Source organism: Epinephelus lanceolatus, chromosome 16, assembly GCF_041903045.1.
Source record: "Epinephelus lanceolatus isolate andai-2023 chromosome 16, ASM4190304v1, whole genome shotgun sequence".
Lineage (NCBI taxonomy): Eukaryota > Metazoa > Chordata > Actinopteri > Perciformes > Serranidae > Epinephelus > Epinephelus lanceolatus.
In genome coordinates this window covers 14554991-14582027 of record NC_135749.1, presented here as the reverse complement: position 1 = coordinate 14582027, position 27037 = coordinate 14554991, and the positions used below count along the sequence as shown (strand labels likewise).

The following is a 27037-nucleotide window of genomic DNA, read 5'->3' as shown; positions in this document are numbered from 1 at the left end:
ATTCCTCTTTCTGTCTCACTATTAACCATTAATTCTTTCTTCCTGCGTCTGCAGTCTGCATCACCTGTAGAAAGTGTGATATGGTTTCTTGCTATCCAAACATTACCGTTTATCCTTTCCGCCTATTACAACCTTCATTCTTAACTTCCTACCTTCTTCAATATCTCAATTTCTTCTTTATTCTCACAAATTCTACTCCACTCATTTACATGATTTTAAAGGAATATTTCACCCACACAATGATCATTTGTATATCAATTTATCATCCCTTCTTATGTTGATTTCAGAAAGAAAACTTTGCTTTTTAAAATAATTTTAAAAAATGAGTATTCTTGATGAACTGGAGTAAAAGAAGTACTAGTTTAACAACAACAAAACTATATCAAAATATTTGTTTACAAAATGGCAGAAAACTCCTGCAGTATAGTCCAGGACTCATTTATCCAGTATGCTCAGTACTTCCACAACACATGCATTTTCGCTGAACCTTACTATTCAAAACACTTCTGTATGCAGAAGTTTTAGCAAAAATGCATGTGTTTGGGGAGTACTGAGCACAAGACTAGATAAATGAGACTTGGATTATACTGCACGTTGTGTAAGAGTTTATAAACCAATGTTCAGTCAGGAACACTTTAGTCAAAGAAAACTTTATTTCCATTTGCAGTATTATATATGGCGGTATGGCTCTGTTCTGGGGCCCCTCTGCCTTTCCTTGGGCATATGCAGAAAGCCTCTTCCACGCGCCTACGTGGAAAGCATAAGGTGGAGAAAGCATACCTGTCTGCCCTTCACCACACAAATGAGGAAAGCCTGAGGCAGAGAGGCAAACCTCACTGCCCTTCCATGCGCCTACATGGAAAGTCTAAGGCAGGGAGAGCAGCAGCAAAAACCCCTGGGAACAGAACAGAGCAGCATCAATGACAAACAGAAATGACAGTGGTCAGCCACAACATGAAAAGGAGGAGCTGGGGTGGAGACAGGTTGCAAAGCAGCTTGCAGAGGAAGCAGCAACAGTAGGCAGGCCAGAGCAGTTTAAATAGGGCGCCCTGGAATCATCTGATTTATCAGCTGACTCCCTTCCATCAGTCAGCTGCTCCATCAGTTGACTGGGCTGTTTGAGATCAGCTGATGTAGCTGGGATGTGAGCTGAGCTCCTGCCTGAACTAATGCTATGCTCAATTTTTGATAGAGTTTTGCTGCTGTTAAACGCAGTCCACTATGAGTTCAATTCATCAGCAATGTTCACCTTTTTTTTTATTCTCCGTTCACCGTGGCAGCATGCATGCAAAACAAAGTTTTCATCCTATATTCAACGTAACACAGGCTGAGTAGTTGATACACAAATAATCATTTGTTGGGGTGAAGTATTCCTTTAACAATGAAATGTCTCGTCTTATAATCCTGAATTTCCTCTGTTGTGCAGTCAAACGTACCTGAGTGCACTCCTCTGCATCTCCCCACCACCGCCACCATGAAAGTGTCTCTGAATGTATTAGCTAACTTTTCTATTCTCCAACACTCACTTTGACAGAAATAGTGACAGTTTGCTTTTTACCGCCACTGAACTGCTGCCAAATGGAATTCATCACATCGGTTTGAAAGGAGAACAAATGCCCTGAGTGGACGGGGTCACTCAAATACCAGCGAGAGGAGGAGCGCCCGCCTTTAGAGTGTGTCTGAGTTAGACTCACTGAGTGCACCTCAGGGAATCTGACTGACTGAGGTGCACAGAGTTTAAGATCTGATGAAGACCGGCAAAAATGAGAGGCTGATCTGATTTGATAATTACAGGGTAACACAGTGTCACAGTGAAAGACTTCTGAATGAGCTCTGTGTGGAGTTTTTTTTATTAAACAATAACCAATCGATAGCTATCAGTAATTAAAACTAATATAGATTGTAATTTTGATTTTAGGAAACAAACTAATTGTTTAAAATGACTGCCTATTCACACCATATTTACTCTCAACTGGTGTTATTATTATAATTCTGAAGTGACAGTGACAAGCTTTCCATTTTTACTGGGAAGGCAGAATAAACTAAAGAGGATTTTATACCCTTAGTTAGGCCTCACAGGCAATCAGTCTTCCAGTGTTGTGAAGATATCCAGCCTAATTTTATTTTATTGGCTTTTCACCTGATATGTACACCCAATAAAACTACTAGAGCTGCTACTGAATGTCATTTTTTAACATTCAAAGCTTTTATGGATTGATTAAGCTTCAAATGTCTGTCATTCTATTTTATGACATCTTCACCCAAAAAAGAAAAAAATCCTAAACCTGAAGTGTTTAATCAGATTTTAAAAGTTAGTCTTTTTTATCAAATCACCTTTCTTTAATAAATAAATAAATGTAATTTAAGGTGCTGTTAGATTGCTACTAGACTGCACCAGTAATACAGGTGCGTGCTGTGTGTGTCAACCTGCGTATTGGGCAGGTTTGGGTAAACTGATGAGAAAAGTTATTAATAACTTACAGAAAGACTGCAAGCAGTAGTCCACCTTCTACCATCTCTTTCACTCTCTCAAACACACATACCTTGGAGAGCCCACTGGAGCTCAGTCCTTGTCTCAGCCCTCAGTTCTTACAATTGTGCTACTGTAATGCATAAAGTCGGCGTTTATGGCTCGGGTCATGTTCAGGTGTCAACAAAAATATTTTTGCAGGCATTTTTAGTACATCTAACTGAGGGCAGCACACAGACTAGGAAGAAACTGCCTGCCAGGCTAAATTCAGGTCAAAATAATCAAGGTTCCAAAACAATTTGTGCAGCAAAAAGTGCTGCTTGTCAAAGAATCAATATCTATTATTATCTAATAATGTGAGTTTCTGAGATTTACAGCATTTCAATACTTCAGCCTAATTGTGTCACACTACTATTGGCACAGTAATCATACACACAGTAACAGAACATATCCAGTTCACACACACACACACACACACACAGAAAGAGAGATTTTCTAAAAAGTTGCTCACCTATAATACTCAGTTTCTCCCCTTACTCACTGGTTCATTTTCACTCTCAACTCTCTCTCTCTCTCTCTCTCTCTCACACACACACACACACACACACACACACACACATTTTTCCTAATTTCCTACAACTTCTTGGAGTCCACAATCAACCCCCCACACATCCTCTTCCTCTCCTGCACACACACACACACACACACACACACACACACACCATACCTTGGTGCTCCAGAGTTTGACTGTCCAGTCGAAGGAGGAAGTGATAAAGAGGTGGGAGAAGTCGACGGTGCCCACTGCGCTGTGACAGCTGATGCCCGTCACTGGACCCTGGTGGCCCTCGAACATGTCGCAGATACCAGCCTTGCTGCAGAGGGTGGACACAGACTAGATGTACATAACTACACTCTTTGGCTTTCCAGTGTTTTAATGTTCTTAACTTGTTTAAACAGAAAGTGGTAAAGTGGTTTGTGTCTTAATGAAATTAATTTACAGCACAGTAAGGGAGCTTTGACTGAAAGTGAGACAATTAACTCCTTAAATTGATGGGAAAATCAGCAATTAAATGTTTCTCAAACAAGTCTAATATTACTTGTAATACTTGGACCTTTTACTCAGTTTGTTTCATTGGCTTTCTAAATGTATATTATTTCTGAATTACTCTACTGCGATGTTTTAATTCCAGATTATCTGAGCAAATAAAATGGGACTGCGTTAACACATAAAACACCCATCCAAACATACAGGGGTGATTCAGCAAAGATTTATCTGTGATGTTTTTTTCGCGCGTGTGTGTGAGTCCACCAACCTGCCGTGTCTGGATGCATTGTACACAGTGCCCTCCTCACTACCGACCACATAGTTGTTAACGTCTCCCGTGGGAAAAGCCATGCCTGTCACGGCCACAGATTTGGATTTATTGTACACCAGTTCCATGGTCTCCTACAGTACACGCACACACACAGAAGGAAGCACTAACGTGAGCCTATACACACACATTCTAGGACGCAAACATGACAATACACATATATCAGCAGTTACAGAAGATACATGTGGACTACCAGCATGCATGAACACTAAAACTCAAATCGTTTGAGTATTTTTGGTGATGAGTGTGTTGTGTACCTGCGGCTGGGAAAGCATGTCCAGACTCCAGGAGCACATCCTGCCGTCTGTAGACACAGTGATCAGGTTGTTGGCGTTCTGGGTGCCGACCACATTCACGCAGTATACTGGATGCTACAAACACAGATAAGACACACAGGCACAAAAATAAGTCAGGTGACAATAACAGGCCAGCTAATGTCACATGCTTCCAGTATCTTGTAACTTCCCTCAACGGTAATATGATAACAACAATCTCTACTTTGTTATTCTGATTCCTATTTGTGGTTGTGATCACAGTCATAAATCTTTATTAGTCTCATTGATTAGAGGCAAAATGTTTCTGCACATTCATCATTTTATATGATAAGTATTTGGATAGTTGATAACTGCAGTAGGTTGTAAGGGACCTAACATATTTCAATAATTTGATATTCTAACATTAATTTTAAAAGAAGATTTTAAACATGGTCCTGAAGTAATCATGTAACACCACTCTCTAATACATGACATCATTAGATACTTTGTACAGATGCAGCAGGCTCACATGCCAGCGTGCAGTCTTTCCCTACGACAGCAGTGTGTGAAACCATGATGTCATTACTGGGCAGTAATTGATTTGTGCAGCACAAAGAATCCATTCAGCAATCAGCACCATGCTGGCCGGCTGGACTCACTGAGTGGAGAGGACGAGAGCGACAACTTCACTGTTGGAGTTTAAACCTGCAGTGGGGGTGCAGTGTAGCAGTGTGTGTGTGTGTGTGTGTGTGAAAGCGCGTGTACATGCTGTGATTATACACGACCCCGGGTCTTAAGTTATTGCTCGTGAATACTGGTCACTAATTTGTCGAGGGACAGTGAGTTCATTGGAGCATCTAAACTGAGCTGGGCTTTCAGTTATGTCTAAAGTTTGACTGTTCCAGTCATGAGTGTGTGAGTGTGAGTGTTAGTGTGTGTGTGTGTGTGTGTGTGTGTGTGTGTGTTTCGAAATTGTAATGCTGCAGTAATGTAACATAATTTAATATTTTTATCTCAGGGTGTTTATATGACAAATTTTAAAATCTTTAAGTCTCGAACAAGTTCCAACTGGTTGATTATATTTTAACTACAATAATTTAGTTTAATCATTTAATTAAAACACAACAGGGAGCTTTTTTCATTTAGGTCAGAGCTTATTTTACTAGAGCTTCAACTAACAATAATTTAAATAATTGATTGAAACTTTTCATCATTTTTTTTACAGTTTAAAATTAAGATATTAAACCTATATAAAACTGGGAATTTCTTTACCATTTAGGAGCTGTAACTAGCAAATAATTTACATGTTGCTTGATAAATGAGTTATCAGCTTGTAAACGATCCTCCTTTTTTGTATTGTAAATATGTCAAAATGGCAGCTGCGCCTCCCTCTGTGTGTCTTACAGTGTGCGCAGCAGCAGACAGAGGAGTCCTTTGGACAGGGGTCCGACGATGACTGCGATTATCCCACAGGACAATCTGTCCTGAGTAAGTGCCCCCGACCACCAGGTTGGGATGAAACCTTGCAAAGCCCACAGATACTACAGGAGACTGAGGAAAGAGAAGAGGAAGAGAAAGCAGAATCACTGCATATCATTCTGGCGTGAGATTATTTTATGAGAACATTTCTGATATATCATGAACTGACAGAACAGGAAACATGATGAGAATAGAAATGCCTTGGTCGGATGAAATGTGGAGATAAAGCAGCAGACAGTGAGAAAAGAGCAAAAACAAAGAAAGATATGAAGCGAAAAATGGTAACGCTAGACGGAGCGTGAGTAAGAACGAGTGATCAAGGCATCATGATGGGTGGCGGACATCAGGAGATAGACGGGAGAGGGAGATGATGAGTTTGGCTATGGTGAGGGTCCACTGAGGAGAGGAGAGAGGGGTGACACTGGGGCGGAGACCAGACAAAGAGAGGAATTGTAGTTCTCTTTCCCCCAGCCGTTTCACATTACAGCATCAAAAACCCCAGCAGCCACTGGAGCGCTCACTGTAGCCTCCATCATGACAAGCGCACCCTTGAACTCACTCCCTCCCCAGTGCCGTGTTTATTGAGTCTTGGTTCCTCTTCAGTGCTCGTCCCATATGGGCTTCTGCGTGCAGCAGCTAGCCTTCCCTGACCCAGAGCCACTCAAGCATCTGTACTGTGGAGTTATGAGAAAATGTTTCAGCATCGTATCGCCACAGGAGGGTAAGTGATGTTATGCATTGACAAATTCATCCCTCCATCCATCCATCCATCCATCCATCCAGCCAGCCAGTAGAGCAGCATAATCATGTTGAGAGGAGCAATAATTTACAGGCAAGACAGGGCCAAGAGAGCATTAAACAAGAAGCTCGCAGACACACATCACAATTAAAAACATGCAGAGTACATTTCGCAAAAGCATTGTTGCCCAATACGGTCATAGATTTTGCTGGGAGAACCGTCGTTGACAGTTTTAGGGTTCCAGAAAACGGTACGTCAGATGGTTTGTTGTTGGAACGACAGCTCTGAGACGGTGTTTGGAGGCAAAGCTTGTCATTAATTATCAAAATCCTTTCAAATGAATCACTGTATTAACAAGGCAATGTTTGCAAGATTTATGTTGACAGCATCATATTCGTTAGACATGTTGCAAATTACTGCTGCTTTAAATTGGTGTTTAATAGCCAGTAGACTATGATGAATATGATTTTACGAATTTAAAATAAAGCAAATTCCAAATTCACATTTAATTCACTTAATAAGAAAAAACTCCACCAGGTGGCCGTCCGCCCCTCTGAGCTTATCGTGGCTGACCAATTATTGTAATTATCTTGTAAATATCACGGAACAATGACACAATCAACAAAATCTAAATCTCTACAAAATCGAGCGGGCAAAAGGCTCCGCTTCTGAAATTCACCTGGTGTGGTATGACGACTTGCGGTGGACCGCATAAACACTGGTCAAAGCCAGACTGCAAAGAGCTGAGCCTGGTGGAACTGTCTCTTCCAGTTCCCTTAGTCAAGACGGCGGTGATGTAACAAAAACAGGGACTAATTCATCTCCTATCATGCCGAAATTCAGTGGATCACAACATATCAGGTATGGAATTAACCTGCAGATGCTCCAGTACAGAATGAATCCAAACTTTCTACGGAGCTATGTCGAAGGCCAAAATGTGGCCTGTGACTGACGAGGTAGGGCTGATTGTTTTTAGCCAAGCCAACTTCTGGAAAACCTGCGGCCCCTAGCAGTCAGTTGAGAGGAGTGAGCAGTCAGCAGTCAGTGATGGTATAAACCAGTCAATAAAACAGGTTCTCTAACAACTGCGAATCACCAGAACCACGAGAGGTCCTTGAGCACACAAAATATTAGGCTTATCGGTCCAGTAGTTTGCAAGATTAGTTGCAGACAGTATACAATCACATACATACACGACCAAATGTATGATGCTCACCAAGCTTAGGCATGGCAGAGATCATTTTGGCTTACTTGAACCTAATAATAGGAATAACCACTTTAAAAATATACTGACACTGACCAATTTATATAGAATATCGATTAACAAACATTACAGTATATTAAAAAACTGCCGAGGCATCATTCATTTTAAAAAATCAGTTTTTACATCACAGACATGCTTTAGGAACATCGCACGAACGTGCCAATATATAATGTGGTCATGGCAGTTTTTGGGAGCAGCTGTCACTAGATAAGTAAGAAATCCAACAATGGCAGTTCATGTTTAGGAAAAGCATGACGTTCGTCTTATTTTTCATTTCTTTTTTCTAAATTTCTCTCCCTTGTGCTCCCCCTCTCTCCTTCTCCGTCCCTGCCACCACACCATGTGCGGAGCAGCCAACTCCAAACCCCAGTTCATTTTGAAAGGAGACTGGAAAACAAACCAGAGGGAAAGAAAACACTGCACACTCTTTCTCGCTCTTTTTTGTTTCTTCTGAGGAGTCACGGCTTCCAGACGAATGGCTCGGGAGTCGCTTCAGATGTCTAGGCTCAAAATAAACTCAACTTTGGTAGAAAAAAATAAAGTCGTCAGCTGGCAAGGAGGTACTCTCCAAGAAGTTTATTTACATGGTCAGATAAGAAGGGATCAGGAATTTAAGTTTATTAGCAGGTATTAACACACAAGATTTGATGGCCATGCAGGTGCTTTGCCAGATTTATGTCACATGTACCGCAATAGCACCATTTAAAATAATGTCAGAACATCTGTAATGGTCTTAAGAATGTAAAAGCAGTTGACAAGCAAAGCTGCAATTGTTGTACCTTTTTTTCTAAATTAAATTGGACAATTTGACAAAAAAAAAAAAACTCCTGACTTGGCCAATGTGTACAGAGACAAAAAGTAGCACTACTTCAGACCAAATGTCAAGACAACGACTCTCATACTCACATACACATGGATAAGTCTGCCTTCAACTTAATCACTTTTAATATCCAAGAGTTTTGGGATAACCTTTACACTCTGTGGTTATCTGACAGGCTGCTATCTAAGGTCGACCCCCCTCCATCAGACTCCATCAGTGGGCTAATGAAACCAAGTCCTGCCCTCTCTGTCATCTCTCTGCACAAACACACACACACATCCACTAAATAGGTTCATATACACACACATGGTTCCACCGCCACAACCATTTATCAAAAAGTGGGGGAACTCTAAACGATATTTAGCATCTGGAAGAGACAGGAAAGCAGACTGAAGGAGGCATAAACAATATCTAAATATCTAAATGTTTCTTAACTCTAGCTTCTCATTTTATAAAAGAATAGTTTGACACTTTAGGAAATATGCTTATTTGGTTTCCTTACAGAGGTGAGAAGATTAAATAAAAAGCCAGTGGTAACAGCTTAGAAACAACAGCTTTAAAAGCTAGTTGTTTCCTGTTACAAATCTTTATGCTGGGCTAAGCTAAGTGACTTGATGTATTTCCCAAAAATGTCAAACCATTTACCTCCTTTAATAGTCTTTTTCTTCCATCATCCTAAAGAGATAAAACCCGCGAGGCTGCTATAAAAGTGTCATTTCTCATTTGAATTTAAATATCTTATTCTATGCTGTTCTCCATATTGTTCTAATTTGACAGTGTAATAACTCAAATATATTAATACTGTCTATCTTTTAACTCACTACAGAGACCTCCCTGCCTTTGATCTTTCAAGTAAAAGTGAATATGACCCTATTTTTACTATTAACACCATCAAAAATTAAAACTAAACACATAAATACACAAGCACATGCAGACACAAATGGAAAACATCCCCACTCTCTTCTCTTTCTTGTCATTCTTCCACCAGTTATCACACTAAATAAACACCCCTACCCCACATGAGTAATGACAAAGAGAAGCCAAATCAAATCAAGAGCCCCCTCTATTTGCTCCATATGTTAGTTTAACTCCTAAGCCCTATCAGTGTCCCCATCTTAAGAGGAAAAATCCTGACTAAACTCTGAATCCACTCTTTGAGAAACCACACGTTATGCCATCATTCCCCTCATGTACTGTCAGGCTTAGTGAAAGAGCTACTGAAAATTAGCCCAGCTTTGTCCCCGATAGTTCACTTTGAGGCGCCTGCCAGCAGCGACTTGGACTTAACATGAAAGCAATTCTCCGTAAATGCTTCTAATCAAATGTCACATCTGCACATATGTTTTGGAGCTCTATGCCTTTTAAATGTACTGTATGTCATTTGGTGCTGAAATAAGATCAATTTGTCCCGCGCTATAAGGAAGTTTATGATTTAAGCTCAAGGGGAATTGGTTGACACTCTAAAGCGGATTCTCAATTTGAATGTCATGTAGGAAATTAATGACTGAGTTTAGAGCTGAATTATGGGGCGCTTGGTTATGTTTTCGGCTGGATTTCTGAAGTCTTTCTGTTCACTTTTATTCATTCATGAGCCTTCCCCATCAATGGCTCAAATACTGCTTCTGCATCTATTAGAGGGAAATTATCTCAGTGTGTAAACATGACTGTATGAAATGCTTTATGTGTCAAGATAATATTCTGAATTAAAGGAAAAGTTTGACATTGTGGTAAATAATGCATATTCACTTTCTTCCTGAGAGTTCAATGAGCCGACCGACATCGTTCTCATGTCTGGGTAGCTCAGCATAAAGACACAGCAGGAATAGTTGCTTGGCAACCAGCAGAGACACCAGGAAGTTATGGGTCCAAGAAATAGTCTGGTACATAACCCCACATAAAGAGATGAATTGTCGTCTTCACACCTTTGTTTTTGTACGTATTAAACAAACCATTAAGGGTGTCAAAAGTATTGATACTTTTTCTATAGCACATATTTCAGTACTGTCACGATACCGGCACTTCTGACTTTGACAAAAACAAACATTTTTTTAAATACTATTATTGTATCGAAGTGTAAATTCTGGTATCGTGACAACCCTATAAATGAGTTACATCGTGTTAATTAGTAAGCTTTAGAGGTGCTGTTACCTTAGATAGAGCCACGTTAGCTGTGTCCTGCTTCCAATATACTGTAAGCTAAATTAACTTGTTCCTGACTGTGGCTTCATCGTTAACATACAGACAGACGAGTGCTATCCATTTTCTTATCAAACTCTTAAATAAGCATATTTTCCCAAAAGGTTGAACTTTCCCTTTAAATCAAATGCAGCCACACTCATCTCATCCCCTGCAGCTCGTCTTCATTTCAGATTGATAAGTTTGGACATATCAGTCACACGAGCACCACATCTGTCTAAATAACACCTCAACAACTCTCATGTCGACAATACTCCCGCTATGATTGCATCTCCATATCAGGGCTGACTTGATACCAAGCCTGACATTTCATTTCCAAACGCAGAGTGGCTCTGTGGATGGTTCTCATCTCACATGCAGCGCGGGTCAGACACCTGCCAAGTTGTCTCCTGCCAGCCCCAGACGGAGAGGATGTGGGGAGTGACAGCTCCCGGAAGAAAAAGCAGCGGAGAGAGTCACTTCTGTATATTGGGCCTGAGATGAATTGTGGAAGTTTTAAAGAGAGACACTTGCGCAGTCAGAACAGTGGGTTTCATTTCTTTCCTCGGGCAAGGTCCGCTGTGTGTGTGTGTCTGCGCATGAGGGAGAGACTCACACACACAAAGTATCGTCTACCATATCTCACACAGGCTCACAAGGCTAAGTGCTTCTGGCAGCCCTTATTATATAGATGGGAAGTGTTCTGTAGAGGATAATACACACATGGTAGGCCCTGATGAAAGATGGCACCCAGCAAGGGATTAGGGAGGTTCGAAGGAATGACAGAGAGAGAAAGAAAGCTAGAGAGGCAAACACTCCCTCCTTTGTTGCCTCCTCCTCTCATTCGTTCTTTCCTCGGGCAACAAACTGTTGCTTAAGTCGACTTGGGAAGGCAAAGATGGAGCAAGAGTGCTATGGTGAGAAGACAGGGGGAGGCGGGGGGCTGATAGGGGACGCCAGACAGTATATCCTCCCAAGTAGATCCACGCTCCATCCCTCCTCCCCCCTTAGCTCACCACACTCATCTGTTTTCCACTCTGCCTTATCAGGACCAGATGGATCCAACTGTCTTCCCTTGCATCCCCGCTTCTCAACCTCCCCCTCTTCTCCCAACCACCTTTCTCCTCCCTTTCTCCCCCTGGCTTCGCTCGTTTATGACACCCCACGGATTTTGTCACTCTGTGGTTTCTGGCAAGGAGAGACAAATACCGAGCCGAGTCTCAGTTTCACCAGGCAAAGAATGAGGGTTTGACGGAGCGAAAGCATGAGGAGGAGGCTCTGGGAACACAAACAGGCCTTTCTCTGCCTCCTGGAGCTCCTATCCCTTTATTTTCCATATCTTGTTTGTTTGCTTGGATCATATTTTCGCTTTTGCTGGTTTGTGGCTTTAATGAGGCATTTGTGTTGTACATGTAATGCTTGTCAACTCAACCACGCAGTGCTCTATTCTAGTCTTACTTTGACGATGAAACTCAGGAGACAGATGCTACAAGTTCTTCATCAGGTCTGTTTTCTAAAGAAATTCAATTAAATTGAAAAATTGTCACACTCATTAAACCTGAGTAGTTTAAGAGAATTTAAACAACGTAAAATAATCCAATAAAATCTAACAGCCTAAGGACTCAAACTTTTAATTTCTGTTAAACACTCAATCCACTTGTACGGCTGGGTATTGTTTGCTGTTATGCGATATTGGTGCCAAAACAAGACCAGAGATTCTGTACTGATACCATAACAATACTTATCAGAGTATTTTCTAAAAGTTTGACATTTTAGGAAATATGCTTATTTGCTTCCTTGCTGGCAACCTCACAGCGATGATACCCGTAGACACCTGGAAGAAACAGTCAAGCACAAAAAGTAACCCCCGTAAAACCACCACTTGTTACTTACATACACTTACGAATTAAACAAACAAGATACAACATGTTAGTTAGTGAGCTTTAGAAGAGTCACAGGAGGCTTGTTGTTTCCAAGCCTTATGCTAAGCTAATCTAGCTAGCTAAATAGACAAATAACTCTCGACAAGAAAACTACTTGCATATATCCTAAAACACTAAACTCTTCTACTCATTTTGTCATTTGCAACATATGCCAAACTTCTGATTGCATGAGTATTAAGAATTCAAAGCCAAGTTTTGATTTTCAACAGGCTGGTGCTTAAAAATTCTTGGATTCAACATCTAAACATTCTTCTGAGTTCTTAGTTCTTCTTGCATCCTGAGCAACAGACACTGGAAAGATTGACTTTAAATTCTCCATATAATACGAATAAAAACAACCTCTGATCAGCACGAATTTGTACGAAGTAATCTAATAAATTCAACACTCAAATTATTTTTGCCAATCGAAGCTACATCTGTTTAGTGTGCCACAAATCAAACAGTCACAAAGTCTTAACCCGCGTGTTCAGCGAGCACTTAAAGGACTCTGCTAAGAATCTGAACACAACGCGCAGCTTCATCCTCCAGCGTCATTTCTCATGGGCTCTATATGGCTGTGAATAATGCTGCTGCACTCTTTCCAACTCCCCCTACCCTCACCCTCCTTCCCACCCTCCTCCTGCTCTGCGTCTCTTACTCAACCCTTCTGGAAGTGTCAAAGGCCTAGGGAACGATGCAAGGCAGCAAGATATTAATAAAAATATGACTGAGTCCAATGGGATATGACAGTAGCGGCGGGGGTTGTTACAGGGAGGCGTGTGGTTTGGGGGGTTCGGCAGAGGTTTTAAGTCAAGCGGTCCCTTTAATGTGGTGTGACTTTGCCCACTTGAGAGGCTGGTGTGAAGTTACAAGATTAGACCCAACTGGGATGGGGCGATGATGGGTCCAACTGCTGAGATGGCCGTGATGAGGGGAGGCACGCTCAAGTGATACCAGAATCCACAGCAGCGGCAGCCCCTTTCCTAAAGTACAAACCCAGCCCATACACTGATGGATCACATACTTCCTCCCCTATATAAGAGATCAATGGCTGCTAAAGTGGGGTCATGAAACTGCCATGGGTCCTTAAGGGGACTGAGAAAAACCCCCTGGTATACAGAGATACTGTTTAATTTTAGATATAGCTTACTGACTATCAGAATTAAAGCTGGGGTAGGTAGTTTTATTTTAGCAATGTTGGGCAAAAAACCCATATGAAATTTTGAGCATACTGTAATGGCTAATGGCTCTTTTCTTTAGGCTTTATAAAACCTAGCCTGTGACAGAAGACTTTGTCAATCACAGGTCTTTTCAGAGAGAGAGATCATTCCTACTGGCTGTTCTACAAATGCAGATGCGCATGCACGTCCCTTTGGAGAAAGCCTGATTCAATGGCGGAGAATCCTGTAGAAAAAGTTGTTATTCCAGCATTTGCAAAAACTGCCTACACTGCAAAGGAACTGCAAAATAGGAAGACAGAATTATCAAAAAGAGAGTCTAAAAGAAAGTCTGTCAACAAACGAGATAAAACAAGTTTCAATATCAGCAAAGCATTTCAGAGATGGAGAGATATTGCTAATAGTTTAGCCTTCTGCTAACTGGAGCTAATGGCTCATGACTGCGGCTGTTTCAAGTTTATGTTTATTATAGCTGATGGTTAGTAAAGCCTTGAATCCCAGTGTGTCCTCCGCCTCACTCCCAAGTGCTACAGACCACCTGGGCAGCAGCTCCGGAGATGGACCCCGAATCAGCCAGCACAGTCCCTGCTCCTGGGAACCTGACAGCCTGGACTCCCCACTGGATCAGCAAACTTTCTGTTGCTGCTGTTACACAGGTCAGACCCCTGCTGCCGCTGGTCACCAACGCACTGTGGCACCTGGCACTTGAGGGGTTTGTGCTAGATCAATTCAAGCCACTACAGCCACTGACAGAAGATCCATCACCCTAGCTACTGCCCACTCCCCTCCCAGTGAAGCAATCAACAGAGGCGAGAAGCGAGGTGGAGGGACGGTGGGGTGGCTAGCTAGCTAATTCTTGTCTCATCTGTGGTCTGATAAACAGAGAGAGAGAGCGCAGGACAAGGAGGCACTGACCGATTGTGCTTCCACAGCTCTAAAATGAAATAAGATTAAATAAATCATTGTATGAGGAACACCAGGTTGCCTTTTTGCAGAGTTTTGCCTACTCCAGCTTTAAGCAGAATTAGAGAACAATTATATATTTCATGTGTAAAGTGCAATTCCATAAAAAAAGTTTCACATAACCCAGAAGTACATAATAAAACACCACAAAGAACCATAATTGCTGAATAAAGGGGTATAAATAAGCAAATGTGTACAGATGTGTAATGTAGATATAAAACTTCAGCAACTGAAGCTAAATACAATTCATTACTTGATAATTCTGCAGTCAAATTATTCTGAAATTGTGCTTTCAAAAACAGCCAAAAACCCCCTCAAATTTCATTATCAGCATTACAAGCAACCACTGATAACAAGCCTGAAAGCTACAGTATTTGCATAAATGGCTTAAAGAAGTAGAACACAACTAAATAAGAACAGGAGGAAAAGATTTAGCAGAGCAGGAATAAGAGAAAGAGAAGGAACACTGACTGCATAACTGTAAGATTTGTTTGGACCACAGGGGAACAACATTTGTCAAACCAGGACCTGTCTGTCTAACTATTGCATTAGAATTCGATATTACAACACTGCTGCATGTTGCCAAAAATGTTAGTGCACAACCCACAGATTGCACTTGCCTAAAGAAAGTCACACACAGGGACTCTTCCAAAATAAAACCAAGCCCAGCTTTTAAATGTTTTATTTTGCACCACACCAGCGAGTCAAGGACATAAATCCCAACAAAGCTACTGCAAAGTAGGGCTGTGTCTTGGCAAGAATCTGGCGGTACGCTAGGCTACGTGTCACCAGGGTTAGGAATTAGCACCAGCCACCAGCCAGATGTTGGTAAACTTACTAGGTGGCTACTAGATTTCCTTCACTCAGCAGCAAAAAAAACAATGTTTAAACTTCTGAGTGGCTTTTAGATTTTGGAATCCATTGGCCCCAGTGGCAGGTGGACGAAAAAAGTTAAATTAAACCCTGGTAGCACAATACAAGAATTACAATTACATTGAGATTTATTATAATACTGTAATCAAGGCGATATATTGACATTATTTCAAAGTCCAGAAAAACTGACAGACTAAAACTGAAATGGAAACAACCAAGATTATCTAACCCCAATGAGAAAATGTTCCCTTGTTTGGGCAATAATTTTCAAACCCTGAATAAGAGGTTAAAAAAGGCAATTTTTGCATTGCTAAGACCATTCACCAAACTACACACAGCCAGACAAGAAATATAGAAGCCTGACCTCACCAAAACCCCATCTGAAACGTGAAGCCTTCTATAAGCCATAGCCTTATACAATAAAGCCCCTGCTGAACCAGACCTCAACCACAAACCCCAACCCTCCAATACCGACCCAGCACTGTCATTCTTTTGTATCCTCCACACACACACGCCACAGCTTTACACATGTGTATGACACTCACATAAACATGTGCATACACACAGACAGCATCTACCTATCCATCTACCAGATGAAAACTGCAACAGATGCAAGGACAGAGTTGCTCTGATGCTTCAGGATGGGAGATGGAAGGTGAAAAGAAAATAAGAGAAAGAGAAGCACCCGGCCCTGTGGTTTTGGGGGGTTAAACAGCAGTACATGCTCGCACATTAAGAGCCATTTGATCCGTGGCTAACTAGGGAGTCGTGGCTGTTTGCAAAAGGCCCCGCAGAAAGAAAAAAAATGTCTCTACACTGCTCTCCTCTCGTCTAACCACTCCTGTGCTGCTTTCATCTGAACCCAGCAGTGACGGGAAGTCATGGGTGATTCCAAATGACTTGCAACCTCTTCTTTCGTTCTCTCTCCAGTCTATTTTATCTCCATTTATCTTCTACTGTTTACGCAGCACTTTATCTCAAAGTCCCTACTCATTTGCTCTCCACTGTATCTTTCTGTCTCTGTTTTTCTGTCATTCACTTTTCTTTCTCCCCTCATGAAAAGACCATGGCGCAGCCCCAGGCCACACTAACTCACTGACTAACATGGGGGCGGTAGGAAAGTGGGACCACTTGGGAGTTTCTGTTCTCTCTCAGTTTTTCTTCTGTCTTTTTTCCATCTGATATCACTTCATCTAATGCACATCCTTCCAGTAAACACTGGCTTAAAACAACTCTCAGCATGTGGACAAGCTGACTGTGTTCGTAGAAGTGGTTTGTATGAGTTGGAGAATCAGAAACAAACACAAATGACGACGCTTTGTTCTGTTGCAGATGGACGCCATTGTACTCAAATGATGGCATTCCCACCTAAACTTGAGCACAGTTCACTTCTGTTGTGCACGTTTACAGCCGATTGCCCCCTTTTGATAAACTGAGCACTCTATCAGCTGCTTACAAAAACATCCTTGTTCCCAAAGTCCTAATACTCGACCCTGACAATTCACAGATCAGCATGCTCAGAAACCACACTGTGAAAAAAAAGTCAGATGTACAGTACATATTTCGTCAGAGAGCCACATGGAAAAACTACTGAATCCTACAGCTACAAGATGCAAGATCAGATACAAGATCGCTGTAATCTATCCGTAAGACCACATGGATTTCAGCAGCAGCATAAATTATGGTGCAGTGAAAGAACGGAGTGCTTTAAAAATCCATTATGGAGCTAGACTTATATGGCAAGCTTCATATCGAAATATTTGCACGCAGCATGCGGTCTGAGGGGATATGTGGTTCTGTGTGTGTTTTATAAAACGGAAAGAAAATCTATTTCCTCTGTTTAAATAAAGCTTAAATGTAAAAGCATGCATGGGCATTTCTAACATTATTTCTGAGCAGCGAGGTGAATGCCTGTGACATTAATTCTATTACAGGTGTATCTCCACATTTACAGTGACGTGTATGAGAAGGACTTGTCAATTATTGGGAAACACAGCACGGCTGTCATTAGACGCAGCATCAATGTGGGTGGGCTAACACACATGTGGCAGTGTTGGATTAGGAAGTGGTAGGCCACATCATTTTACTACCAAGACGTCTCTATATGGCCTCGCCTGTCTCGTGGGAGCCGTGAAGCCCTCACACCCAATTTTTCTAAACCCTCACTCCTCCCTCTGTCCTTCTAACATTTTTTCAATGTCACTTCCTATTAGCATCCCACCCGTCAATGAGTTTTTTTCCCACCAAGACCTAAATTTCTTCCATTTAAACTGGCCTCCAGTGGCAGTGTTCAGCCATAATCCAATCTGGAGGGTCAAATGTAGAGCCGCCTTTCATTCCCTTTTCCTTTACTCTTTATTCTTCAGTCACAAAGGTGCTGTCATTATAGGACAGAAAGGAGGAGCAGGCTGTAGATTACCGGATGGACTGTCTGTTGGTAAGATATGAACAAAGGTATGAAAAATAAAAATGAACAATGGTACTTTTGAAATTCTGAGAGGCAAACAAGGAGGTGAGAGAAACATGTTGTCCTTTTTTCAGGATGTAGCTCTGCAGCAGTTGTTTGTAGGTTCATGCTGTAACTAACAACCCACAAAACAGAGGAAAAAGCACAAAGAGCAAAACTAATTTCTTCCCTACATGTCCTGCAATCTTGACTGCCATCATATTCTATAGTTATGGAAAATATGTTGGGTTTGATAGGTACCTGACAATGAAAGATGTACTCTGGTGTGGCCTTCTTAAATTTGATGTTCCATACTAGAGCAACACCATCTGGTTCATGAGGAGCATCTTCATTATTGTTGTAGGAGGCAACCAGCAACTCAGGATACTGAGAGAGAGAAAAGGAGAGAAGGAAGGGATGGAAAAGTGATGCTTAACACCCGCATAATTGGTGTGCAGAGGCTTCAAATTTGGGATAGCATAGTGTGAAGAAGAAAAATCATCATGCATCATTTGAGTGACACACACAACACTGCGGTCTTTACCTGAGGGGACCAGTCAAGGCAGGTGATCACGCGATGTTTAGACCAGTGCTCATCGTAGAAGAGTCTACTGAAGGACAGACTGGAGCCGCTACCCAAGTCTCTGACAAAAGACAGCAAAGATAACGTGAGATAACCTGGCAAGACAAAAAAAAGCCTTCTGTCTCCAGGGGTCATTTGTGATCACTAGTCTAAAAGGACCAAAGTACAGGTGATGTCTTAGGTCGAACAAATAAGAAACACATTTAGTATTTGTTAATAAATCTCAGTGATTGATATAAAATGTTATCTACTGTACACAAAAGGCCTCTGTAGACGACAGTTAGCCGTCCATGTTGCCTAAAGTTTCTGAGACGTGTTGGCAAAAGTCTGCCCCTACCAGCAGCCACTGGCTGATTCAGCATGTTGTACGGACACTGAAAAAATTCAGTGAGAGAGCAGTCTGACTGGCTGTTCACCCTAATGAGTCAGTCATTTCAGCCAACATGTTGCCTGTGGCCACAGGATCCTAGGCAGATTGTTGCGTCATTGGCCACTTCTGAAAGTTGTATCACTGTGTTTTTTTATGTTTGTGTCTATTTGTTAATGTCAGTTCTGTCAGGAAAATGTTGCCAGACCTTTAGAAATGAAAAGTTTTGAGTGCTACTTACATTAATTCTAAACACTAATAAGTGCGAATGATTGACTTTGTCTGCAATGCTATGTGAGAATGAATAGTAATGAAACAAGCTAGTGAAATGTAGGTTATGTTGTTACAATTTCATAAATAGCATGTCCATGGAAAAATAGAGGAGGACTGATGTTAAGCACTGGGCCATGGCCTGTTTTAGACATAATCTCTATTTGACCACAGGCTTGATGCTTCTCTGTGGCTGCAGTGGTCAAAGTTGAAGTGAGCTGCATTCTTCTATAATAGCAGAGCAGCATACTAAAACAGCTTTGCACTTATGACTCTCATAACTTCAACCAACACTTTGATAACCTCCATTTGGAGCCAGCTCTTCAGATGGCAAGACAATGCTCTTTAAGACATGATGGTTGTCAGTTCACAGAAGTTTTTAACCCCCTGGGAGCGTGACATCAGCAGTAAGACATGTATTTTGAAGAACAAAGGAGCTCCCAGGCCGCTAGAGTGACACAGTGAGCATGAGTCAGTCTTTGCACATTTCTTAGTTTGAGGCATGCAAGTAAACACTCACATGTGCGCTCACATCCAAATACAGACTCTTTCCTCCTGCCCCCTCTTGCCTCCTGCCCCCTCTTGCCTCCTCCCTGCTCACCCCTCTTTGTCCTCCAGGTCCCGGCCACTGTAGTCAAAGAAGATGTTGCTGTCCTCGGCCAGAGCTCTCTCCATCACCCGGATGCTGCAGTCGAAGAAACTCTGAAACTCAGAAGAATGCAGGATCTGCTGCCTCTCCTCCTCCGTCAGCTCCCGCAGAACTGGAAATGAGCCTGGAGGATGGAATTTAATAAAAAAAGACATATAAGACAGACTTATCTGCACATATTTTATTCTATTTTACCTTCATTTTACAAGGGAGTCCCATTGAGATCAAACATGTATTATGAGAGAGACCTGGCCGAGGTAGCAGCAGTGCAAAATCACAACATATTAAAATACGACATACACAACATGATGTAGAAAAAAAATTACAACAAAACAGATGAACAGCTTTCAAGAGGAACCACCACATGCCTCTATCACCACATTTTTATGATGCCCTTATATTTACCAATGGGTGTAAAACTGTCTAATTTGAGATCTTTTGCAGGTTATTCCATGCCCAAGGTGCATACCAGGAAACTGCATTTTTTTCCCCCCAGAAATCAAAACCTGGTGAACATTAAAAAGCAACTACTTGGAGGAGCATAGCGGGTAAATGCCGGAGCTAAGAAAGAGAGGGGTACAGAGGTAAGCTGAAAGTTTACCAAAGTTTACCAGTATCACTTTGGACATTGTTTGTTCTATAAATCAGACAACAGTAAATAATGCCCATCACACTTTTCTAAAGCCCAAGGACACATCTTTGAATTTCTTTAATTGTTTGCATGTTCTCCCTGTGCCTGCACAGGTTTTCTTCGGGTGCACCACTGGCTTCCTCCCACAGTCCAAAGACACACAGGTTAGGTCAATTGACCTATGGCTAAGCCCCGCCCTCAAACGCGATGAGCCAATCACAGTGCGTATATCCATTCCCATACACTCGGACATTCTCTGCCTGGACGTCCATTGAAATGCATTACAGAAAGTCAGTTTTGTTTGGTTTTATGAGCTTTTTCGGAGTTTTGAAGTTTAAAAATGGTCAAACGGTGTGCATGGGGTACATGCAACGCTGACACAAGGTATCCTGAGAGGCTGGGTGACGGGGTGTATTTTTTACCCTTTCCTAAACCACATCTCAACCGAGAAAAGTGTCTCCTTTGGATAAAGTTGTGTGGAAACGTTAGACTCAATGTAAATAATATTAATAAGGATGTCTATACATCTGTTCTAAGTTAAGTCAACATTGTGTTTGAGGCAACATATTGTCACTTTGCTGGAAAGAAATATAACGTTATCTTTAACATCTCTAGCTAACGTTAGCTAAAGTTAGCCTAACGTTAGCTCCTAGCTGCGTTGTTGATCATGTCACCTTGTTTGCTGGGAGTTCATTAGCCTATTTTGTTCTAGTTTTTGTACTTTGGTGATCATACATCATTGTTAGCTGTTGTCCAAAGGGCTCTAGTTAAACTAAGGCTAACTTCTGGAGCTTAGCTTCATTAACTTATCTGTAATCGCAGAGATAACAAAGGTTGGCAAACGTTATGCTGAATGATTCAGTGTATAAATACTGTAGCACCAAACTAACGGACACTAAAGATGGTACAAAGATGGTAAAAAGGCCATTATCCTTTTCTCATATTCTGAGCCAAAAACCTTAAAGGAGCTATATGTAAGAAATCTAAAGCAAATAGTCGTAAAATCATCCTAATATGTCACAGAGACTAAGGAATAATGTTCATATAACATACTGATCTCACCGACAACAATAGTACAGCCAGAATATTCGCATTTAAAAAAAAAAAAATTACGGTCCGCAAATCATGTTTATGTTTTGAATTTGTGTTTTGGCCTGTTGTGCCACCCACCGCCATCTACCAGTCACGCAGTCAGTAGAGTCTCAGCATCAGTTAAAGTTACAACTGAGCTACAGCAGCATGGCAAGCAGCAGTAGCAGTGTCCCGGTACATAGCATTAGCAGTCTCCTCAGCTGTATCCCGGCAGCAGCGTTAGCAGCAGAGAAGTCGGACTTGCTCGAACGGTCCACTGGAAAACTGAAGATCAAGGACGCGGCGACGCAGCCCTGCCACGGCAGCCGCCCATGGGCAAACAAATCAGTCTCCAGCGTGCCGCTGTCCAGCAACCTCGAATCTGTAGGGGAGGGGGGGCGGACACGACTCGCGGCAGTATTTTGAATTTGAGTTTGAGTGCAGCAACCATTTTACAGTGCCTTTAACTTCAGTGGCACTTTGATGCACCAAAATTTGATCGTTACGTCGCCAAAAATCATCAATTGCCTCCTGTGAAATGCTGTGTATTGTGACACCTGCCATAGCGCCGGTCACTGAATGTTGATATTTTGTCCGAGTGAGTGGAGGGGTGTGTGGTTTAGCCATAGGTCAATTGGTGACTCTGAAATCATCCCTGATGTGAATAATCAGCCTTCTATATACGTCTTGCCCAGTGTTGGCTTCTCAGTGTACTTTATTTCTAGCAAAAAATTGTTAGAATCAATAAGACCACAAATGGCAACAGACACAAGTTGTGCTGTACAATCTATGGAGTTATTTCAATTTTATTATATTTAAAATATAAGTTACACATCATATTCAACTTTTTTGCTAAGCAATCTCTATTTTCATCCATGTTAACAGACAAATAATAATGCATTGGAATATGGCATTTAAAATCAAGTAAATGTAAGTAAATAGTGTTTGATGTGACCTGCAAACTACAGGTATGTTTTGTTTTGAAACAGCTGCCAAAAACATGCTTTTCTCAATTACTGCTCGAGAGCCTGAAACTGAGAAATGTCTATTTATTCTATTCATCTGACACTGTGACATTCTACTTTTAATTATTCAGTTGCTGACAGTAGTACAGATGCCTTGCTGTATTTTACTGTACTGTACAAATTACTATCATGTCTACTCCTGCCAAAAAAAAAAAAAGGTACATTGTGTGCTTCTGATGTCAGATTAACATTCACTTCAACTCTATCAAAACCAGAATCACATCCAGGACATAATAAACTACAAACAGTCCCTAATGCATCTTTTTAATAAAACCCTACAGTAAGAACTTCATAAACAAGAGGAAAACAAAGCCCTCTGAGCGTCCCGCCTCCCTTTGAACGTAATGGCTGCACAGCACGGCGTCCAGTTTTTGAAGTCACTGTCCCCAAGCACACATGCGATTTTACACACACAAGCACGCACAGACACACATATATCGACCTTTACCCTGCCTCTTGACTTTGATCCCCCCCATCCCTTTGTATTTCTTACGAGTTGTCAGAAAAGACCCAGTGAATCGAGTGGCAAAGATCAAAGGCCAGACCTTCTAATAGGCCAGGATGGAGAGGAGACGGATGACTGTGTGTTTATGAGAGCGTGCATGCATACATCTGCCTGTGTGTGTGTTTGAGTCACACAGTCAGGATTGTGTGTGCATGTGTGTCTGAATATGAATATGTCTCTTTCCATCACGTGTTGTGTTTTCATCCAACCAAGGCCTTTTCTCCATATTTTGCTGCACGAACCGTCCATATGCACACACGCAGCTCTCCATTCCTCTCCACTTTGAAGTGTGGTCGAGGGGTCAAGTGACAGGTTTTTAATCAGTGCTGACCCCCACATGCCACGGAGCTGATATGCTGGACCCGCCTTAACCCCCACAGTAACCTACCCCCATCCTTCCATCTGATACACCCACTGACTGGCAGAGGGTGTCACACGCAAGTGACCGGGTTTCGTGACAGTTTGACCAACAACATGTGAGAAGTCGAGGGATGAAGGAGAGAGGAGGATAATAAAGATTGGAAGTTGTGTGTTTGCAGTAATTAGGAATAATTTATGTAGGAGAAAACTTGGTGAATTTAACAAAAATTACACCTGAATTAATGAGGTGGTTAAGGTTTACGGCTAATACCTAACCATTTCCCTCTCCCATCATCCATCCATCCTTTACACTTCAGCTGTTTTGTATGGAAAATATCAAATATCATGACATTTTTTGGAGGCTGACCAATATTGAATTTTTAATGATGATAGTTTGGAACAGGAAAAAGACGACAGCCAATTAATAAGCTGATACCTGATGAAATAAGTATTTCAATTACTTGAGTATTTTGTAACTGCTAAATCTAATGGTTTGGAGTGGAGTAATTTTGTATTTTCAAAATACTCAAAATACTTCCTCAATGATTAATTTAACATAATTAGTGGCGGCAGTAGCTCAGTCCATAGGGACATGGGTTGGGAACCGGAGCATTGGCAGTTGAAGTTCCCATCCACACCAAATATGGAGCGTGGACTGGTAGCTGGAGAGGTGCCAGTTCACCTCCCGGGCACTGCCAAGGTACCCTTGAGCAAGGCACTAAACCACTTGGGGCGCCCGTCCATGGGCAGCCCCCTACCTCTGACATCTATCCATTCAATGCATGTATAGGTCCTGTGTGTGTGTGTGTGTGTGTGTGTATTTTAGGCCTGTGTGTATATGTATATGACAACAGAGGGCTTTTATTTTGAAACAATAATTTGTAACAGGCCAGGCCAGCATTCACCCAGGACTCAGACTTTTGCTTACAGTGCTACAACATCAGACCTGCTGTTGCAGGTTCGCTCAAAAATGTACCTAAATACATATTAAAATGAAGAACAATACACTCCAACACACTCATGCAGCAGACGGGACCTGTTGTCTCTGGAGCTGTACCCACTGATCAAGCTCCTTTTTGCTCTATTTAAAACAACCCACCCCTCTTCAACTACGGTTGGTGATCTATGTCTCTGCATGACTGGTGGAGGCTTTGCAGCCATCAGCCACTACCGGAGCCAAGTTTAACCGATAATGATAGTCTATAAAACATCATATCAGTGCTGATTAATTGGCCAAACCCATAAATCAGTCAACGTCTAATACTTTTGACCAAACATCTCAGTATTGATAGTACTGACGAAACTATGGGGTCGACCCTTTGCTTTCACACTGAGATTTTCGATAAATATCATAAATAAACAATGAATGACTGTGTGTTTATGATGACTAACTGATTATAGGCAACAATAGAACAGTCTGGTAAGTTCAGAAAATTACATCACTTCACTGTATTGCAGCCTTAAAAACCTGTAAAAGACACTATTATAATTGCCATATTATAAAAGCAAAACAATAAAACAATATCTAGTCTCAAGATATCGACATAATATCGATATATTGCCCAGTGCTACTTTTTACCTTCTTTGGTTTCCCTGTTGTCATCTTCATCCTGCTGCTCCGACTCGGGGCCTGGCTTCGCCTCCATCATCTCTTCATCTTCCTCTTCCTCCTCTACTGAGAGACAGTAAAAAAAAAGAAAGAGATAGAGAGCACTCATGTTAATCAACAGCTGTTCCAATTTTCTTCGACCTCCCGCTGTGTGCTACCCCCCCTTCTTAGCAAAATAATCATTCCCAGACATGCACCGGTACACCTGACTAACTAACATTTGGACCAAGTGGATTTCATTTACAAACACATGCACACGTTTGTTTGGTAGGGTTTTTTTTTTTTTGTTTTTTTTTTAAAACCCAAACATGTGTAGCATAAATGCTGCAGAGTTTCTATTACTGTTGCATATGTGTATTGAGTATTGTCTTGGAAAAAGAAATATAACAGGAAACAAGTTCAGTGTCATACCCATTTTGCACGTGTTCACATGGTCAGCATGTGTGGACATTGTGCACGCAAATCACACACACACAGACAGCAGGAAATGTCAGAGATGTGTGCACTCTCCTCTTTTTGTCTCACCTTTGACCCCAAGCAAAAAGATCCAGTGATATGTGTGTGTGTGTGTGCGTGTGTGTGTGTGTAAAAGGGGATTCCCTCTGCATTCCCTTCAATCAGGCTCTGCAATTACGCTTGCCTCTCTAGGATTTATTGTAAGTGTGTGTGTTGGGGAGGAGGTGGGGTTCAAGTATGAAGGGTTACTGTCAACATAGGCACCTGCTTGTCAGCTACTGCACCCCCCCTTCTCCACCAACAAGCCCCAGCACCCCTCAGGGTATGTGTTGGTAACCCTTGCCAACCTCTCCTCCTCTTTTTCTGCCGCTCCCTCCCTCCGAAACAGATGCCGAGAGTCGGGGGGCCTCTCGGAAGACCTCTTAATACCCTGACACCGTGACCAGACACCTGTGGTCTGCCAACACACACGCTGCACACACAATCTGTCTCTTTCTCTCTCACACAAACACACACACACACCCGGGGCCCTCGCCTGCAGTGCCAGGGGTGGCGAGGGGTTAACTGGCGCAGGGTCAAGCTGACAACAGTCGCTCAGTCCAGTGGGAGGAAGTGACTACATCACACCCTCAGATGTGTCCTGTCTCTCTCTCACACACACACACACACACACACACACATACACACGTCGGGGTGTGTTTAACTCAGCTGGAGTATGGCCTGGGGCACTGTTAAAACCACTCCAGGGCCGCTCTTGCACCGGATGAACTGTCAATTCATCACTTGGACTTGCCTAAGCTTATGATGAACTCATTGCTGCTACTTTAAAAGGTACAAATACGATTATAATTGGAGGACCACTTTTGTGGATTTACTTTAATGACTGCAATAATTTCTGGCGTTATTTTAGAAATTATTTTGGGCTTAGACGTACATCTCTCTTTTACCCTGTCTTTGTGTTTTCTTTTCTTTTTTACTCCCAAGTTTAAGTGCTTGATATATGACTTTAATTTTCATACTGTGTGTATGTAATAAATGACTAAGCTAAATCAAACACTTGGCGGCAAAGTTCAGTCCAAGTTGGTGGTTAACAGCCAGCTGTAGTGATCCAAACACCAGTGACCCACCAGTATGGAGCAGAGACCAGAGAGGACCAGACAGGCAGACTGCCAGACTAGCTCTATGTGTGAGCTGCCAAAACAGACAAGCAAACAGAGACGCACAGGAATACCCTTCTTTTGTCCGTCCCTTCATGCTTCAGTTTGTGTTGCTTTATTTTTTTTGTCATCTATCAGTCTTATCGCTCTTCCCCCTTCGCAAACTGTTGTTATTAATCCGAAAATGCTTCAGAATGTGAATCAGGTTCCTGCTAACCACCCTTGGGAAGATGCATTACAAACTGATACTCTGTTCTATTCTATTCTTTACTATTTTCTTGACCTTACGTGACCGGTCCAGTGGTTGGAATGTGTGGTGATGGAGATGGGAGGAGCGTGAGTAGAGGAGAGAGACCACATTGAGGAGCGGTCAAACTGTCAACCCCCGGGGACCACAG

The 27037-nt window shown here is 41.9% G+C and overlaps 1 protein-coding gene across 16 annotated transcripts in view; it reads right to left on the bottom strand.

The window, feature by feature from the left end:
• Window positions 1–27037, bottom strand: part of dync1i1a (dynein cytoplasmic 1 intermediate chain 1a) — a 65894-nt gene that overhangs the window by 12750 nt on the left and 26107 nt on the right. For 9 of the 16 annotated variants that reach the window (XM_078175553.1, XM_033636929.2, XM_078175558.1 and 6 more), the window contains 8 exons: window positions 24997–25092; window positions 19778–19949; window positions 18501–18600; window positions 18218–18343; window positions 5502–5648; window positions 4101–4214; window positions 3784–3917; window positions 3198–3342 (listed from right to left, as the gene is read on the bottom strand). In XM_078175553.1, coding sequence (XP_078031679.1) covers window positions 3198–3342; window positions 3784–3917; window positions 4101–4214; window positions 5502–5648; window positions 18218–18343; window positions 18501–18600; window positions 19778–19949; window positions 24997–25092 — 1034 coding nt within the window. The remainder of the gene's footprint in view (window positions 1–3197; window positions 3343–3783; window positions 3918–4100; window positions 4215–5501; window positions 5649–18217; window positions 18344–18500; window positions 18601–19777; window positions 19950–24996; window positions 25093–27037) is intronic. The other 7 variants (XM_033636930.2, XM_033636932.2, XM_033636935.2 and 4 more) reach the window with 1 other exon arrangement.